This window comes from Crinia signifera, chromosome 7 (genome assembly GCF_055691185.1).
Source record: "Crinia signifera chromosome 7, ASM5569118v1, whole genome shotgun sequence".
NCBI classification, from domain to species: Eukaryota; Metazoa; Chordata; class Amphibia; order Anura; family Myobatrachidae; genus Crinia; species Crinia signifera.
This window is the reverse complement of record NC_139223.1, coordinates 111,931,345-111,950,645: the sequence shown is the minus strand read 5'-3', so window position 1 is coordinate 111,950,645 and position 19,301 is coordinate 111,931,345. Positions and strand designations below refer to the sequence as shown.

At 41.0% G+C, this 19,301-nt stretch overlaps 1 protein-coding gene across 1 annotated transcript in view; it reads left to right on the top strand.

The window, feature by feature from the left end:
- Window positions 1-19,301, top strand: part of CLASP1 (cytoplasmic linker associated protein 1) — a 321,194-nt gene that overhangs the window by 207,144 nt on the left and 94,749 nt on the right. The window contains exons 23-26 of the mRNA XM_083153636.1: window positions 190-297; window positions 1,837-1,899; window positions 5,367-5,470; window positions 5,769-5,792. Of these exons, the coding sequence (XP_083009762.1) occupies window positions 190-297; window positions 1,837-1,899; window positions 5,367-5,470; window positions 5,769-5,792 (299 nt within the window). The remainder of the gene's footprint in view (window positions 1-189; window positions 298-1,836; window positions 1,900-5,366; window positions 5,471-5,768; window positions 5,793-19,301) is intronic.

The following is a 19,301-nucleotide window of genomic DNA, read 5'->3' as shown; positions in this document are numbered from 1 at the left end:
TATCCTTTAACAGTATTTCTTGTGCTGCATGTGTAAGTCTGAATGGCTCTGTATTTTCTGACCTGTCTGCTCTCTTGCAGCTGAAGATGATGATGTTCTTAATATAACTGCACTAACCACTTGCTTATTTGTAGATTTTCTCATATATTCTGTCTTTTTAATGTGCTGCTTTTCTACATCACATGCTAGCCAGGAGCAGCCGCATCCCCCGACCAAGCATGAGTCAGGGGTGCAGCCGCGACACCAGTCGTGAGAGCAGCCGTGATACAAGTCCCGCTAGGGGCTTTGCACCTCTCGGTGAGTATTGCTAGATCAAAATCCCTTTACCCAAACCACAGCAGCCTAAATAATTACTAAATTGTGCTTTACTTTTTGAAAGCAAGCTTATAAACTTTTAGTTTGAGTGAGTTTGTAATATACAGCCACTAAACTATGAAGTGAAGTTATTTGCAAAAAATCAATCATTTGGTAATTTGCAAAACGTCAAATTTAAGCTTAAGTATGAGGAACTGACTTGTTACAATCTTTATATTGTCTTTTAAAATATGCTAAACACCATTCAACGCTTATTTTTCCTGTATTTGTGTTGAAATAATTCTGTTACTGTTGCTCTGACAATAGTTAAATATCCTGTGCCTATTGATGTGGTTTCATTTGTATCATTTGGTATGTGATATGCATTCCGCATGGTGTAAATGTTAATTCATTGCCACTCCATAGAAATCTCTCCCCTCTTCTATGTATGTGTATAGCCTTTCCAGCAGTATGACACCTTGACACACTTTATAATATGTGGATAGCCTCTGATGACAGCCTCCCAGGAGTACACAGGATCTGCTATAGTATGTTCTTTGTATTTGGAACCTTGACATTGTAGAATCAATTTGCTATCTTTTCAGTAAAGTGAGTTACCAGAGGTTATATATGGACACTTCAGAATAATGTACCATTTCTATATAGAGCAGACTAATGGTGTGTACACATTTGTACAATCACCCTGCGATTCTGACTATATAGTCAGAATCGCATCGGTATCGCAAGGGTTTTAACCCTTGCGATCTCGATGCGCGCTCCCGTATCGCACGGCAGAAAGTCTTGGCTGCCTTGACTATATAGTGCAGATCTGCATTATATAGTCAAAATTGTATGCCATCACATGCATGCCGTGCGATCCTATCTGATGGCATCGGGGATCGCATCGCACGGCACATCTCAGGTGTGTACACACCATTACAAAACAATCTGATGCTTTTGTAAAACTACAATTCCCAGTATGAACAATGCAGTACTAGAAAATTGCTAGTATTGCATTCTCCACTTTGAAGTAGTGATCTGCACATTGACATAAGAATGCTACACATAAGCCTGACCAGTCTTCACCAGCAGAGGTCAGGTTTCTCATTCTAAAAAGGTTTCTGCCATTATTTTATTGAGCATGTAAAGTCAGTCCTGAACTTTTTTTTTTGGGGGGGGGGGGGGGGGGGGGGTTGATGATTATTACCTGTAAATGCAGCAGATGGCAATGTACTATATGGTAGGTCTTTGAACATGAGTAGGGCAGACTTTAGTTCATTTAATGGCGTACAGATAAGCTTGATCTCCAGATGCCCATTTTACATGTATTGGAGAACTAGTTTTGAATGTTCTGTAAAAATACACTAACTTTGCAATAAATGTTGTCTGTTCATTAGGATCACACTTTGCTTTATTGCCCCAATGCCATAACCCTGGGACCAGATAAATGCCCAGTAATCTGAGGATAGTATGTGTGCTTGTTTTGTCTCCTTGTTATCTGTGGTAACCCTCTGGGTGTTTGCCATTCCTTCCTCTTTGCAGCCTCTCGACGTCATTCCAGGTCCACTAGTGCGCTCTCCACCTCCGAGTCTGTGGGGCAGTCAGGTGAACCTGTGCTTATTGCATGAGAGCTTCATCATTACATGTGCTTGTAATTCCTGCTGGCATGGTGCCTTCACATCCATCATCTCATGTCATTGTGTTGCTTTGTCTTGCTAAACAATTATTTCTTTTTTGAGTTGACGCACTTTCTTTAATCTGCATAGACAAAATGTACAAATAAAGTTTTTAAAAAATAAATACTGAGGTATGATACAATGTGGTCTAGTACATCAGGACACAAGTTTATTTTATCTGTTGAACAGTCACAAAAACCCTTATTACGCTCTTCTCTGTGTGCACTTCATACACATTGAACCAGCAATGTAAAATACTGTAGTAAGTATTTATATACAGTAGTGTCACATTTTTCCCAGTTATATATTGAGAATGTGTGTTATTCGTAACTCCCTGCCCAAATGCAAACTTACAATCTATATTCCCTTATACATACAACTAGTGCATACATACACTTGGGTCTGTTTTTTTTTATTTTATTTTTTCGTTTTTAGTTAGCAGCCAATTGACATACCAGTGCATGCTTAAGGTGTTGGAGGAAAACCACGTAAACATGTCTAGAACATACAAGCATTGCATACACAAGGTTCTGGTCTGAATGCAAACTTATGACCCCAGCTCTGTGAAGCAACATCGCCAATGAATGTGCCATTGTGGTGACCAATTTTTTTGTTTAGGAATCAGGAAAGGCCTTTAATCAGGAAAGAGCATAATATGATTTAAATGAATATTAAAGGCACATATACAGTATAAATCTGCGGTACTGAATTTTATCAGCTGTATGAACAATCTTTCTCGTATTTGGGGTAGATTAATTATATTTTCTAGCTATCATTTATGGCATGTTATAATACCAACACATTTCCTCTTTAGAGGGTTTGACAAATCCATCCCTAGTATTTTTATATGTTTAAAGGATATACAGTATGTGAGTGAATACAACTATAAATGCACAAGTGCAATAATGCATATTAGTTTTTGTCTAAGTGTTGGTGGTGCCTTAACAAAAATTTGTAGAACATTATGCTTGGTGCTCTTTTCTTTAGACCCATCATATTGGCTTCTCCAGTAACTAATCTTAGGCCCAGTATTTAGGCTTGTTCTTTTTCTTCCTTTTATGCCAAGTCTGTAGGCTACTCCTTTTCCTCTCATGTAGGTGTTTCTCCAGGTGTGCATTGACCTTTTGTTTAGACATTTATGTGAAAAGGTTATTATTTATTTACAGTTTCTTACATAGTGCAGCATATTCCGCTGTGCTTTACAATTGGTATTATTAAAGTTTATTACCATCTTTAGTTAGGAAAACAGTGTTGCCTGTTTAATGGGTTTTTTTGACCACTGAAGAAGAGGCGACAGGATATGAAGATCATTTGCATTAAAATAAAATGTCTGTATTTCACTTCATCCTCACTGAAATATTATAAACATAAGGTAACTTAATATTTTTCACCCTTCTGTGTTGGCTGTTTTGCCATTTGAAAAATATGATTAGAGATTTGAAGTAATCACTTAAAAACTAAGCTAGTATTGATAGTACTGAGCACATCATTGCAATGGTAAGCTGTTTGTACTGCTTATTTTGTCTGCTAAGACTAGTATTAACAGACAGACTAAGCAGTACACAGTAAATAATTCTTAACGGATTAACAATAATTTATGCTCCACTTATTTAATATTCTGATCTTTTAAAATGTAGTATCCTATCTTTTATACAGTAATAGGTTATAATATATGTATTCGAAACTTAAGTGGACATGACAAGATAATGTTTTATATGATCTATCCACTTGTATCTTGAAGGAATATTGAAAGAAAAGAGTATCTTTTTCTATATATTCATTTATACTGCTGGCCACTGAAAATACAAATTTCATAAAGTCATGATATTTTTGTGAACAAAGACAGTAAAATATTGTACATAGTTAACGCTATTAAAGAGTTAACATTGGGTCAGTAATCCACATCTGTAATTTTGCTTCTTTTTTGTACTAGCCATCACATTACTGCTAATTTTCTTTTCAACCATTTTTTTTTTCATTTTACTTTCATATAGGTAATTTATATTCATTTTAAGCTCTAATTAATTGGATGCGACTTCTGTCCATTGATTTAAGCACCAATAAATAATTTATGGAGGTTTAGATTTTCATAATTTTGATAAGTAGACTAGTTCTTGGTCTACATGTCCCAGCATGGCCTGTATCTGCAACAGCTAAAGGAAAATGGTATGCACAGATGCAGTGTTTCTGTTGGTGGACAGACGTTAGCTGCTTCCTTCTAGTCTAATTAATTTTGTTCAGAATTCCTACAGTTTGTACAGTTGACTTCTGATGGGCAAACTCCTTGTATTAAGATAAGGAGAAAAGTGGTAACACATTTTGGTTATTTACAAAATGTGGTTTAGGTATCATCACTACATACAACCTACTGTATATTAGTTTATCTGAGATTTACTGTATGTTGCAGTTTGTGGAGAGTATTTCATTGCAGACTAAAGGGGGTATTCCGTGGCGGACGCTTTTTTGGACAGGAGGAAATAGTGGCCGCTGCTGTTTCCGACAGCATTGAAGGCAGATTCTGGCAAAACAGTTCTGATTTTAAAACAAGTCGGATCTGTTTTGTCAGAAACCTCCGCAGATTGTCGAATTCATGGCCATTTATTGACAATCCGCAGCAGTTTCCGACACTCGACAGTCAGAACATTGAATTCTGTCGACATTCAGTAGAGCTGGCGAAAACGGACCCGGATTCCGACTGTCGAATAACATCCTAAACATCTATGTCATTATTCCTAAATTAAAGCTTTACATGAAGTAGCCCAGTCTGGGGTAATAATCCCACCCAGCCTATTTGCCACTGCTAATTATTTATACATTTATGGGTAATGTTGACTTCTAGTTGCTGAGGTTTACAGTGGGGATATTGACACTGGTTATGTTGGAGCCCCATTTCTGCCATGAGTTAAAATGCTACTTTAAGTGGGGAATTGAATTGTTCATTGAAGCCACATCTACTGTCTAAAGGGAGAAGGAGCTATTAAGTTGGTTTTGGACACCTATTACATCGCAGATTTCTGTTTGCAGCCTCCTGAGGCACCATAACTGCATTGTGCCAGGCTTTTGGGCACATTATATACACTTTAGTCACTTTAATGTGATTAGTCCTCTGTATTTTGGCCATGACATCCACAAAGGTGTTGAGCTCCTGAAAACTATTAAATAGTAGTTATCACGTTAGACTAGAGCTGTGACAAAACAGTTGAATTCCTCCCAAAGTATTTTAACTGTGTTGCTGTTACAACTTCAAAAAATGACTATAGCCATTTACTGTATAGAATATTCTGCAGTAGATTAGGACTTTGCCTGTCAGTTGCCCTCAGTCTAAACCTGTGGAATTCCAAGCGACAGGAACACATGGTTCTGAATCTTTACTTTTTTTGTTTGTTTGTGTTGTAGATCGCTATGGAATGGGACAGTCTGGCAGGATACCGTCCTCCATGAATGCAATGAGAGTTCTTAGCTCCAGTACAGATCTGGAAGCTGCCGTGGCAGATGCTTTGGTAAGATGAATGATAACAATGCTCCCACAGTGTGTACTTCCAGGAGCTGTATGGAGAAGATCCATCTCCAGTTTCTCACTTCAAACTTAAACCTCATACATATGCATAAACAATACAATGAGTATTTATTTATTCATTCACCAAAATACAGCTTTATATTAAATTTAGTTTTAACTGTACAAGAGTCTGGTCATTGTTCTGTTCATTGTTTTATTTTCACATGACACAATCTATGTAACATCTCCATTTCCACCATCTGTAAATATAATTCTAACAACACTCTTAATCTCTTGTTTAGCTGCTGGGAGACCCCCGGAACAAGGTACAGTCATTTATGTTACATTAAACAAAGTCCACCTGTTATTGAATAATTTACAAATGGCAATCAAAAAAAAATTGAAACCAGGCTCATACCGTCCCACCATTGCTTCAAAGGAGGTCTAACTCCTCATTTTATATTCTTCTGACAACACGCAGGTACAGTGTAAACTGTGTTTTCGCTGTCATCAGACCTCTTCCCCCCCCCCCCCCCCCATGAAAACGGGGTTGCTTTTAGTTATTTGCTTTGCCTGTCTGAGGCATGTAGAGAATACTCCATGATAAGCAATGGTAGGTAATATATTCTTCGGCCTGGGCGAAGCAATTACTTGGGATTTTCAGTATAGTAGCTGTGGGAATATCTCTTGCTTAGTATTTTAAGGAAGAAATGTAATCAATGTTTTGACATTTTCTAAAATATTCAAAACCATTGTTCAAGTAGAGTGAGAAACTTTTATAAGTGTTAAGGCGTGTACACACTTGTACTATTTAGACTATATTACAATTCAGACTATATATACAATTAGACTATCTGCATACAATTTAGACTATATAGTGCAGATATGCATTGATATAGTCTATGTCGCCAAGACTTTCTGGCTGCGATACGGGAGCGTGCATCGGGATTGCAAGGGTTAAAACCTGTGCGATCTGCATGCGATCCAGATGATCTTTTGACTATATAGTCAAAATCTCATGCACATAGTACAAGTGTGTACACACCATTACCCGTAAATAGTTACCATACTATCTTTTTAAACAGGAACATGCATGAATTATACAGGCTCTGTGGTACATAGAACCTGTATAATAAATGAGTGTCCCAGTTTAAATTGATATTCTGTTAAGCCGGCGCATATTGCACCTTGTGTAAGCAATTGGAAAAGTGCATTAAGACAGGTGCATGTTTTGTTAATTGCATGCTGCTAACCCTCCAGCACTGCCAAGGGATAATGGGTTCAGGTTCTTAATACAGTAGGTTGTACATTTGTCCGTTTGAAAAGGGCATAATAGAACCTGTTCATTACATGTGGCAGAAGTTTCTCAGATCATGAAAAAAAAAAAAAATATATATATATATATATCTCACCACAATAGTGTCTTCAGCGCCCTAAGTGTGTAAAGTCTATAAATATATAATATATATTCTATCGAGTAGTATATCCAGCACTCTGTTAAAGATTTAACTTGCCCGGTGCCTTCAACAGCAAGTGTGTGTGTGTGTGTGTGTGTGTGTGTGTGTATATATATATATATATATATATATATATATATATATATATCTATATATATATATATATATACATAATTTGAAATCAGGGCACTCACCAAGCAGCAATATTTCAAGTGCTTTTTTATTCCACCAAATTCATTTGCTGTAAGCCGACGTTTCGGACCTGTTACAGGCCCTTAATCATGGCGTCCTGTGTCCCACATAGAAGGCAACTGACTGGGACACAGGACGCCATGATTAAGGGCCTGTAACAGGTCCGAAACGTCGGCTTACAGCAAATGAATTTGGTGGAATAAAAAAGCACTTGAAATATTGCTGCTTGGTGAGTGCCCTGATTTCAAATTATGTGGATTTGGACCATGTTGGAGTAACATGTGCCTGATGGGAGCACCACCCATGTTGATCTTTTTACCGTGAGTGCACTGGAAACAATATTGTATATATATATATATATATGTGTGTATAAATATGGGGTAACGGCGGCACTCAGATGGCTGGCTGTATCCCCAACGTTTCTAAGCCAGTACTGCTTTTGTATCAAGGTGCAGAAGACAATAAAAAATAGCCAATAAAAAAGCCGCACTGGCTTAGAGACATTGGTGATACATCCAGCCTCCTAGTGTAGTTTTTGTTGCCGAGTGCCGCCGTTACCCTGATCTCCATGTGTCTCGCCTGCACTGGGTGGCAGACTATCTACTGCGGGCTCCGGATTGTTTAGTATTTACCAGCATTTTGCCTTTGGAGTGCCGCTCTACAGCCATTATTTGGAGTGCCGGACCCTACGTTGATATATATATATATATATATATATATATATATATATATATATATATAGGTAACTTGGCGAAAAAGGCGTCACTCGGAGGCTTGGTAGAAATTCAAAAGTGCTTTATTGCGTTGTAACCCTACACCAGTGTTTCGAGCTCAAGGCTCGTCCTCAGGGTTCAACTCACAATGAACAAATGACAGTGTAATATACCCCACAAAGATTCCCGCGCTCACAAAATGACATTATACTTACCTGGATCAGGTGTGACACAAGCGTGTGTGGCAGATAGTCGGAACACTCCTGTGCCTCTGCGTTCTTCCGGGTGACGTCATCTCAGTGCGTCCCCGCCTGTGGAACGCACGCCGGCAACATAAGTTCTCACGACTTCCGCATTACTGACCCGCATGCGTCATCCTGAACCAGGTGAATTCTAAGGGCACAATAGATAAATGTGCCGTTGTAAGTGACAGTGCTTGTACGATCATATGCATCAAAAAATATCATACACATGAATAAAACATTAAAATAGTGAAAAAATATGAATACATATATAAAAAAACATACATACAAAAAAACGACATTTAAAAAAAGTAACCCATTTTTCAGTCAGTGTATGGATATTCTGTCATATCAATTAATGATATAATTGCCGCGCCTTCTATGGGCCTGTTAGCAACCTTAAATACATATGAACTAATACTGACAAATACTTTGAACATATGGGTCTAACACTATGGGAGCAGCGGAAAATCATAATAGTCTTGCAAAAATCCATTACTCTTTCACGTATGAATAATAAATCCTAAAACCAACATCATAGTGTAAACACCATACCATCCGTAATGATACAGACCGGACTGTGCTACATGGATTTACAAAAAACTCTGCAATCCATGTTGCTCATTAAGCCCCCTAGGGGCAATTGTATCCAATATATGAATCCATCGTGCCTCAGCCTGGAGGAGCTTTTTACCTCTGTTGCCCCCTCGGTAATGTGGGGGCACATGGTCTATAATCTTAGATCTCAAACTAGCTATGCCATGACCCATCTGAACACAGTGACGGGCCACAGGCTGGTCACTATTCCCACTCGCCAATGCCTGTCTAATGGCATGGCGGTGGTTCGCCATCCTCTCTTTAAACTGACATTCTGTCTTGCCCACGTTATAAAGACCACATGGACAAGACAGAATGTAAACCACGAATTTAGTGGAGCACGTGACCGCAAATCTAATGGGAATTTTGCGGCCAGTGTGGGGGTGATTGATGTATTTCCCCACTAACAAGGAATCCACAAGTAGTGCAACCCACACATTTATAACATCCTGCTGGCCGTGTCAAAAAATGAGTGGGTGCAGATTTTTTTGTGAGCTTGCTGATATCCAATTTAACCAAGAGATCATTCAAGTTCTTCCCTCGTTTGTAGGCTGGCATAATCTGCAACTTATTCAAACCTACTAATTCTTTGTCCGTAGTAATGAGGAACCACTGCTGTTTGACTCTCCTAGTTACTTCCTGACTATCTATGGCAAATTGATTAACCCAAGGAATTTTAGATTTTATTTGTTCTGTCCTATCAGGTGGATTTAAGGCTATGTCTCTTGGGATCTGCAAAACTTTTTGTTTGATTTTAGTCAGGGAGCTGCGTCTGTAACCTCTCTCTTCAAATTTATCCTGCATTAAATCTAGTTGTTTAGAAGTCTCATCAGGGTCACTGGTAATGCGACGAACTCTTAACATCTGCGAGAAGGGTAAACCCTCCCTCAGGGGTAATGGATGGCAACTTTCGTGGCGTAAAAGAGTATTTCTATCAGTCTCCTTAACGAAGATGGAAGTAGAAATTTTGTTGTTGTTTAACACAATTTTAACATCCAAAAAATTCACTACGCTATCGCTGATAGAGAAAGTGAATTTAACTGGACTAGCTGATTGGTTGTGTGTCTCGAACAAATTAGTGAGGGACTGTGTGGACCCTTGCCAAAAAATCAAAAGGTCATCAATATAACGAAGGTACAAAATTACTTTGTCACTTTCTGGTCCATGATGAAATAAGGAATCATCGATGGCGCACATAAAGGCATTGGCGTACGATGGGGCCACTGGGGACCCCATCGCACAGCCAAGCCTCTGCCTATACATTTTATATATATATATATATTTATTTGTAAGGATCACACTCTCCTCTGAAATGATGCCAACTGCCGGGGTGTCAGCTGAGGTGTCCCAGATAAATCCAGTAAACCAGTATAGCTTAGAGAAAAGATGAGGACACTCACCGGTCTTCTTATATAGATAACAAACTTTTTAATACATCTTCAGCAATTCAACATAAAGTGCAATGTGCATGACAGTGGACCATGGGCCAACGTTTCGGTCTGCCCCCAGATCTTTGTCAAGGCCCCCCACTATCTCCTCCTAAAGTTCATAACCCCATAGTGCCTTTGTGAGACATATGTTCACCCATGAGCTCAAGGACACACCTCCTCAGAGACAATAATATATGGATCAGTGGTGCTACTGATCACAAAACCACATATAAGTATACATGTAATCCTCACCTATCACCACACTTATTGTCCATTTCTTGCGTGCAGCCCATTTCCTACTCGCCTGCCATGCTGTGGCCGCCATTATCCCAGCTCTCAGCCTGGCGTGCGGTTCACCCGGCGGAAGTGCCTCATCCACAGGACGCATCACTTCCTGTCCGGTGGAACGCACAACCAGGAAATGTGCGTTCCACTGCGGCGCCCGCTGTATACTCCATTAAAGTCGGCTATAGGACAAATGACATTAGTAATATATTGCTGCACTATGTTGATATAAATATATTATAGCCGCATTCTGCACATGTTTCAACAACAGTTCTGCGTATTTAATAACCACTTATTTAGCACCTCTAAATATAAGCTCTAAATAGTATATGGTGACCCAGAGCTCACTAGGCTACACATGCCCACCCAGCACTTACCGCCACCTAGTGAAAAAATATTAAAAAGACACACTCGACAACAAATACATATAATAATCATGAAACTTTTTCTGGGTCACCATTTACGGCCGCCGGGATCTCGGCTTTCGGTTAACAGTCGGGGTCCCGACGTCTGGTAAATGACTCGCTGTAGCTAATTTTATTTTATTTCTCGTGAACCTTTTTCTAAAACCCAATAAAGCGGTTGGTTATTAATGTCATTAACTCTCACTTCTCTACTTCTTACTAGTACTACTTCCTATTTCTCCCTAAATAGTAGTCTCTATTTTGTTAAAAATATCTCCTATGTTATATATTATGATGTTAACAGTTATTAATATTTTTTCTTATTGTTGGATAGGGCTCATAGGAACTAACTGCATAAGGTGACCAACTTGCCGCTGCTCATGTATCATAAACTCGGGATATATTCTGCCTCAACACAGTATATAGAGGAACATTGTTTAAAAACTCACTCCCTTACTGAGGCTCTCGTTGAAAATACGAATACTGCAATAGAAGTTATAGTTGTTGATTTGATCACTGTTATAAAAAAACAATGAAGGCCCATTGTTTCATTAAGGCCTTTTGGAGCTTGTAAATTCAGAAAGCCTCTAACTGCAGAAGCTTCTTGCCTCTGTCCCCTCCACATATCCACGGGGGTACGTGGTCAATGATTCTGTATTTGATGGCCCAAGACATTTGTGCCTAGCCTGGGCAAAATGCCTGGCCACCGGTTGTTCACTGTGGCTTTTGTTGATTGCTGCCTTAATGGCTGAACGATGTAGCCCCATTCTTTCACGGAACTGTCGTTCCGTTTTTCCCACGTAAAATAGGGAACAGGGGCAAAAACTGATGTATATCACATATTTACTGGTGCATGATAAACGGTAGTTAATAAAGAATTTTTTTCCTGAAAAGGGGTGATGGAACAAAGGACCTGTTAATAAATAGCCACATATGACACAGTTTGGACATTCAAAACAGCCTTTTTTAGGTGTTGGAAGGAAGCTGGATTTGTCCGGACCCATGTCCGAAATGTCCGTGCGGACAAGCCTGTCTTTCAGGCTCCTCCCTTTTCGGTAGCAGGGCATCAGGTTAGTCTGTTGCAATTGGAGACTTGGATCAGTTTTGACAACTGGCTAGTACTTTCTAGCTTTTTGCATGATTAAAGGAGACATGTTTGAATATGAATTCACCCAGGTCACTCTGGATTTGGCCATTGTAGTTTTATTTGGTCTCAACAATTTGTCCCTAGGTATTTTTAGGGCCTTGATTTTCATTTCGTTCAGTAGTTTTGAGTCCTACCCCTTTCAATAAATTTCTGGAACATCTTTTCTAACTGTATCAAAGCAGTTTCTCTATCACTGGTGATTCTCAGTGTTCTAATGAACTGGCTTTACGGTAGTGAATCTTTCATGGCTTTAGGGTGGGCACTAGATGCCATTAATAGGTTGTTTCTGTCTGTAGGTTTTGAGAAAATTGTAGTGGACAGGTTACCCTGGGTTTTCTTAATGGTAACATCCACAAAATTGACGGTCTACTGTAAATGTAAATTTGATGGGATGGTCTAGACCAGTAGGGGCCAACCTGTGGCTCTTGAGCCTCATGCGGCTCTCCCCCTTGTAAAGTGCGGCTCCTGCTCCCACTGCTGCCCGCCGCCCACCCTCTGTCCCAGTCCTTCCTGCTGCCGGTTCCCTGAATCCCTTATCCTTCTGAGGGGAGGAGAGCGCGCATCGCGCATCTCTCCTACCCCTTACTGTGCATCCTTGTGACTGGGCCGTCCGCCAATCAGAGCTCGTGGGCCAGCAGCCAATCAGGAGCCGGCCAGTGAGTTTTGATTGGTGGGCGGCCCAGTCACAGGGAAGTGAGGGGGAAGGAGACGCGCGGTGTGCTTTGCTCTCCTCCCATCGGTGACATGACAGGAGTGCAGGGGGACGCCAGACTGTCCTCTCCCCGCCCAGCAGCAGCAGCAACAACGGTGAGTGCTGCTGCTGGGAAATTTGCACTGTGGGGGCATAGCAGTTTGTGGCACTGTGGGGGCATAGCAGTTTGTGGCACTGTGGGGGCATAGCAGTTTGTGGCACTGTGGGGGCATAGCAGTTTGTGGCACTGTGGGGGCATACCAGCTTTTTAGCACTGTGAGGGCATACCCGGCACCGTGTGGTGCATACCTGGCACCGTTGGGGGCATATGTGTATCTGGCACTATTGGGGGCATATGTATATATGGCACTGCACTATTGGAGGCATATTTGTATCACACCCACCCAAGGGGTCAAAATAGGCTACGCCCCTTTTTTTGGCGCATGCGCCTTCGGCGCGCGCATGATGTCGGCTCTTTACCTCTGACCGGTTGGCCACCCCTGGTCTAGACTATTATGTCTTTCAATGAGTTCACAGAATGTATTGGGTTCTCCTGCCCAAATAACCAGCACGTCATCGATATATCGATGATACGCTACAATTTTCTCAGAAATTGCGGTCTGACAAGGTTCACATGACAAGGTTCGTGACCGATGGGGCCACATTCGACCCCATGGCCACGCCCCTGGTCTGCAAGTAGAACCCACCAGCGCAGATTTTTTATAGAACTAGTTCTAACAGCTGCATGAAAGGGCTTTTATAGTGTGCATTATTCACTAAAGATCTCCTGGTGCATGCCAATGCCATCCCATGTGGTATACACATATAGAGATTGCATACGTCCAGGGAGATTAAGCTACACAGTTGTGGATGGGCTGGAAGTTGTTCTAAAGCACACAACAAAGAAGTTGTGTCCTTCAAGACTGTTGGTTTTGCTTGAACAACTGGCTGAAGAAAGCCATCCAAATATACTGAGATGGGTTGGTAAATTGACCCCCTGGCCGATATGATCAGCCGGTAGCTTGGTGTAGGTGCTTTGGTCCTGTAAGTGTCTATGGGTTTCAGTCCTATAGTCAGAAAGGCTATGGCTAACTATAGAACCTCGTTTGTCCGATTGGCTGATGATAATGTCTTTGTAGGATTCCAAACATTTTAAAGCTTCTCTTTCTCCTACATTTAAAAAGAGTAAACACAGTTGTTTGACAATAAATGGCTTCACCCAACCACTAACCATGAGTGAAAGAAAAGTTTGTGAGTGATCATTCATATTCTCTGGGGGTCTGCGGGGCTATGGTTACCCGCTGCCGTCTGCGGGTCCCAACACCTGTAGGGTTAACAACCCCCCCAACCCCGTGCGGCCGATACTTCCTGCCGCCGGCGCTTCTGTCTGGTCCTGGCTCCTGCTAATAAAAAGTGACATTCAGAAAATGGCTGCCCCATACAGCAGACCATTTTTAAGGTTGCTAGAGGAGGCATTATATATTGGGAAGCAAGAAAAAGCTCCCTTATCAAAACATAATTTCATCATTACCAATTGATAGCCTGAATATTGTTTTAGTCGACAACCCCCCTAGTAAAATCTCAGTCATACTTTGCACAATCTATATATTTTCTTGTTACATCACCGTTTCTCATACTTGCTCTAGGCATTGGAAAAAGTTGTCCGTTTTCTGTCACTGCTTAGTAACAATGAAATAACCCTTTGCACTTACTCAGTGATCGCGAAAACCCCAAAAAATATTGGGTCCCAGGGACCCCTCACGTACAGAAATTGGGGTCCTACCTGACCTTTTCTGGGTCCCAATGAAATAAAGCCTCCTCTACCCTTCCTCCCAACATGGAACATACAGAGACCTCCTCCTCTCCCCCACATGGCATATACCCTGAGCCGAGGGCTGTCCCAAGCCTTTTTTGGGGGGCATAAACATAGCTTTGAGTGCCTCTCACTGTCACTTTTATGGGTCGGGGGATCAATCAATTGGCCCACTTGCATAAAGTATGATACACATATACTAGAAAATACCCAAACACAAAATAGGGACAGTTCGCGCCAAAGGCGCGCATCAAAAATTTAGCGCATGTCTTAGTGGGGAAGGGGCGTAGCCACATACAGTATTAGTACCAATTCACATTATGCGAAACAATAGTGCCACTTGGACACACTGCGCCAGGATTACACACACCATAATGTCTATTACACCTTATGCCACATACCGTAATGCCCAATATATAGTATACCACACATACCGTAATGCCTATTATATATTATGCTACATAAGTTCTGCTTACCTACATTTCTATAGCAGCCTCCTCCCGCATGCCACATACGCCAGCTGCCTCCTCTCGCTGTCCGCCTCCTCCCCCCCCCCCCCCAAATAAGTGTTTACAAAAGATACAGTATTCAAACACTATTCACTGCTGAATGGGTGTAACTATGGAGCAGGGTATTTGCATATAGGACAATTTGAATAAAATCATGTAATTTAGTGTTCATTCTAGCACGCGCTATCTTTGAAAACCCAGGCAGTTCCTCTTCCCTGCCTGGGGTGTCGCTGTCTGCTGTAGTGCTTCTAGCACAGTGTGGTCTGTATATCAGCACTGATATGCAAACCAGACCTGTGCTAGGAGCACCACAGCAGACAGCGACACCCCAGGCAGGGAAGAGGAACTGCATGGGTTTTCAACGATAGCAGGTGCTAGAATGAACACTATAATTAAATTTGCAGGTAATGCTAAATTGAGTGTATGACATAACCCATCTGATTCCAGATGAATCTCTTCAACTAGGTATAGCACTGGGGCAAGTGCAAGCTAAAATGTATAACTGTTATTTGCAGAGGTTATTTTAACATGCAGATTCATGAGCAGTGCAGCCATATGCCCCCTCCAGCAGTCAGCGTGTTAATGTCCCCCCACCACCACCACCCCCCATCTCTGCACACAGCCACTGCTGTGTCTTACCGGTCCGGCGGTAAAGTATTTGGGTGCAGCGGGAGGACGTGCGGTGAGAAGTGCTCACAACATCCTACTCCTCCGCACGATCTTCAGTCCACCCCCGGCGCCTGGCTGATGTGACGCGGCCAGCACGTTCTCACCTCTGCGGCCGCATCACAACAGGGGGGGAGATACATATCCCTCCCCCTCTCCGGCATTCTTATCTTTCCCCCTCCGCATGCTGATCCGGCCACAGCGCGTCCCAGGGGACGCAGCCATAAGCAGAAACTGAGTCCCTGGTGATCAAAAATGGGTAAAATACTCGCTATAGCGAGTATTTGCGAACCCTGTTACTCTCTAATAAGTGAACTTTAGTATTATTATTTTTTTTTGTTTTTTTACAAAATGTTCTGCATTGCTCAATAAATCATCTTAAAAGAGATGAATGGCTGCTACCCTTACATAAACGATCATGAAATCTGTTTGCCCTAAATAGAGCATAAAACACAAACATTTCAGTGTCTGTCATGTCCTGCTCAAGCATAATTGATATTTGGTGTACACATCGCTTTGCGATAACATCAGACAGGTCACCTATCTTCATTATATCATCAAACACTGATGCCTGCCAGTGAGTTTAACCTGTTTTTCCTGCTTATTAAGCACACCTTAAAGGAAAAAAAACCCTCTATATGCCTTATGTCAGGGTCATACAGTTTCTGCTGTACTGTGAGTTGTTTTAGTCTGTTCAAGTTATGATGCTGGCTTGTTTACATAAAAAAAAAAGAGTTGCTTCTATTTAAATGCATCATACAGTATATCTAGGTCTCTAGTTGTACAGTTGTAGCCAGCATGACATGCAGCATTGACTTTTGTCGTTGTTGCCAGCCACCAAAGCATTACCAGTTTATTCCAGTGCCTGGAAAGCATTAAAGACTGCACGCATTAAAGTAACACAGCACTGCATTTCTATAAGCTGTGTTAAATGGACAATTTTAATATTAATACTATAAAAAATCTCCATTATTCCAGTTGCTCAGTGCATGCTCATTCACATGAATGGGGGCGATAATCTGACGATTCCTGAGAGCAAAGAATGCATTTAATATGTCTGGTCTAATAGCACCATAATTATGGTTGTTAATGTTTATTGGTATAGTCTATGGCAGGTATTCAATGGGTAGAATCGTGGCTGGCAGCGAATCCTGTGTAGGATTTTATATATATATATATATATATATATATATATATATATATATATATATATATATATATGTGTGTGTGTATATATAGTCCCCTTAACTAAACCCTCTGGTTGATTCAATGAGTAATTGTCAATTAAAACTATAAATTAATCCTCTTCTCCTTTGTCCTTCTCCCCATATCTTGTTCTCCATCAACATTATGCTTTTGTGAACATTTTCTAATATGTATGTATGATTTTTTTTTTTTCTAAATTCACACTGATATAGTGGGCAGTATTCAATGACAAATATTCTCTGTGCATGGCGAGAGATTTTTTCTCTCGCCATGCACTCGCCCTGTTCCAGAGGGCTCGCTGCCTCTCCTGCTCCCTCTATTCAATGTGGTTAAGACTCGCCGCCACTCGCGGCGAGTCTTAACCCCTGCAGCGGACGAGTGTCTGCGGCAGGGAGCTGGCAGGGAGCCGTGGGACGGTGGCAGCCAGAGAGATTAAAGTCTCCCTGGCTGCCCCAGAACATATGTGGAGGGGAGGGGGCTCCCCGGGACCCAGGCAGCACAAGCAGCCCCCCCCTATAGCCAGCGGGGGACCCAGTATTCACTGCACCCGATCGTGCAAATGTAATGATCGGATGCAGTGAATATATGAATATCTAATGAGCGGCTCGAGCGCTCCAGCCCCCTGCTGGCTGCTCTGTTTAAAAAAAAATATATATATATATTTTTTAAATTAAATATATATTCATGTGCTATAATAAGCACATGAATAAAAATAACATGCCCCTTCACAGAAAAAAACCCTGATTTTTTTACACCAAAATTAAAAAAAAAAAAATTTTAGTTTAAAAGTTCACATTCCAGCTCTCCATGAAAAGATGGAGAATTGCTACACGGAGAGAGACGGCGAAAATCACTTAAAAAGACGGCGAATATTTCACATTGAATAGGGTTGCTCGCTTTTGGAGAGCAAAAGTCTCCATCCAAGGCGCGAAAAGCACAAACTCGCCATAAAACACGGCAAATTTTCTCATTGAATACTGCCCATTGTAATTTACAGCACAAATATGTTCTGTTAGAAACTGCTTCCTTCGCCCCTGATGAAGTCATTCTGGTGACGAAACGTGTTGGGCCCGCTACACACTAATGTTCAAACTACTGAAAATTATATATTTTCAAATGTATAATTTTTTTAAATTAAATATCATTGTTTTATCAAGTATGTGTAATTTTTGTTAACGCACTCTGAAACTTTTTTCAGAGGTGCTGGTATTAACCTATTGAGCGCGGTTGGGGTTATTCTTGTGTGTGTGTGTGTGTGTGTGTGTGTGTGTGTGTGTGTGTGTGTATATATATATATATATATATATATATATATATATATATATATATATATATATATATATATATATATATATATATATATATATATATATAGGCTTGAACAGCAGCGCGGCACTCAGGACGGCGTAGAAATAAATCAATATGTAGCCAAACTAATGAAGTTGACGTTTCAGCCTTTGCGGCTTTTATCAAAACAGCTAACAAACAATGGCTACGTATTGATTCATTTCTACGCCGTCCTGAGTGCCGCGCTCCTGTTCAAGCCTGCATTCTGCACCCAGCCCCGGCTGCTCGTACTGCGAAGGCACCAGGCACCTAGACTAAAGAGGATTAGAGTGCCAGCTCTTCCGCACATATATATATATATATATATATATACACACACAGAAGTACCAACACACTCGCCATTCCTAGGAATGGGGTGCAAACAGAACAGCACCCACATCCCAGGGTGGGGTGCGGTGGCCTGTGACCACACACTCTAGTAAATACAAACACAGGGGGCCCAGCACTCACTACAACAAACTAACTCACCTTAACATTCAAATAATCAATAAATAAATAATGGGGTTTTAGTTCATGAATTGATCAATGCATTTAAGCTTGCAGCCCATCGCCAAGGGACCCCATTTCACTGCAAGTCCTACACTAGCAACTGGTTTTCTTGGGAACCTGGCACCTGCTTATATATATATATACATAAAATTTGACGGCAGATAAGAACCACTTGGCCCATCTAGTCTGCCCCTTTTTGAACATGTTACCTCAAACCATATTTGATCCTTATTTTTTTGGAAGGATATCAATATGCCTATCCCAAGAATGTTCAAATTGTGCTACTGTATTTGCCTCCACCACGTCTGAAGGGAGGCTATTCCACTTATCTACTACTCTTTCTGTGAATTCTTTCTTCCTCAAAATTCCCCTAAATCTTCCTCCCTCTAGTTTCGGTGCATGTCCTCTTGTTCTGCTGCTCCTCTTCCTGTGAAGAATGTCTCCCACCTGTACGTTGTTAAAACCCTTGATATATTTGAAAGTTTCTATCATGTCCCCCCTTTCCCTTCTCTGCTCCAAAGTATACATATTAAGATCTTTTTGTCTTTCCTGGTACGTTTTGTGATGTAGGCCATGCACCATTTTAGTTGCCCTTCTTTGTACAGTCTCTAATGTATTTATATCCTTCTGGAGATATGGCCTCCAGA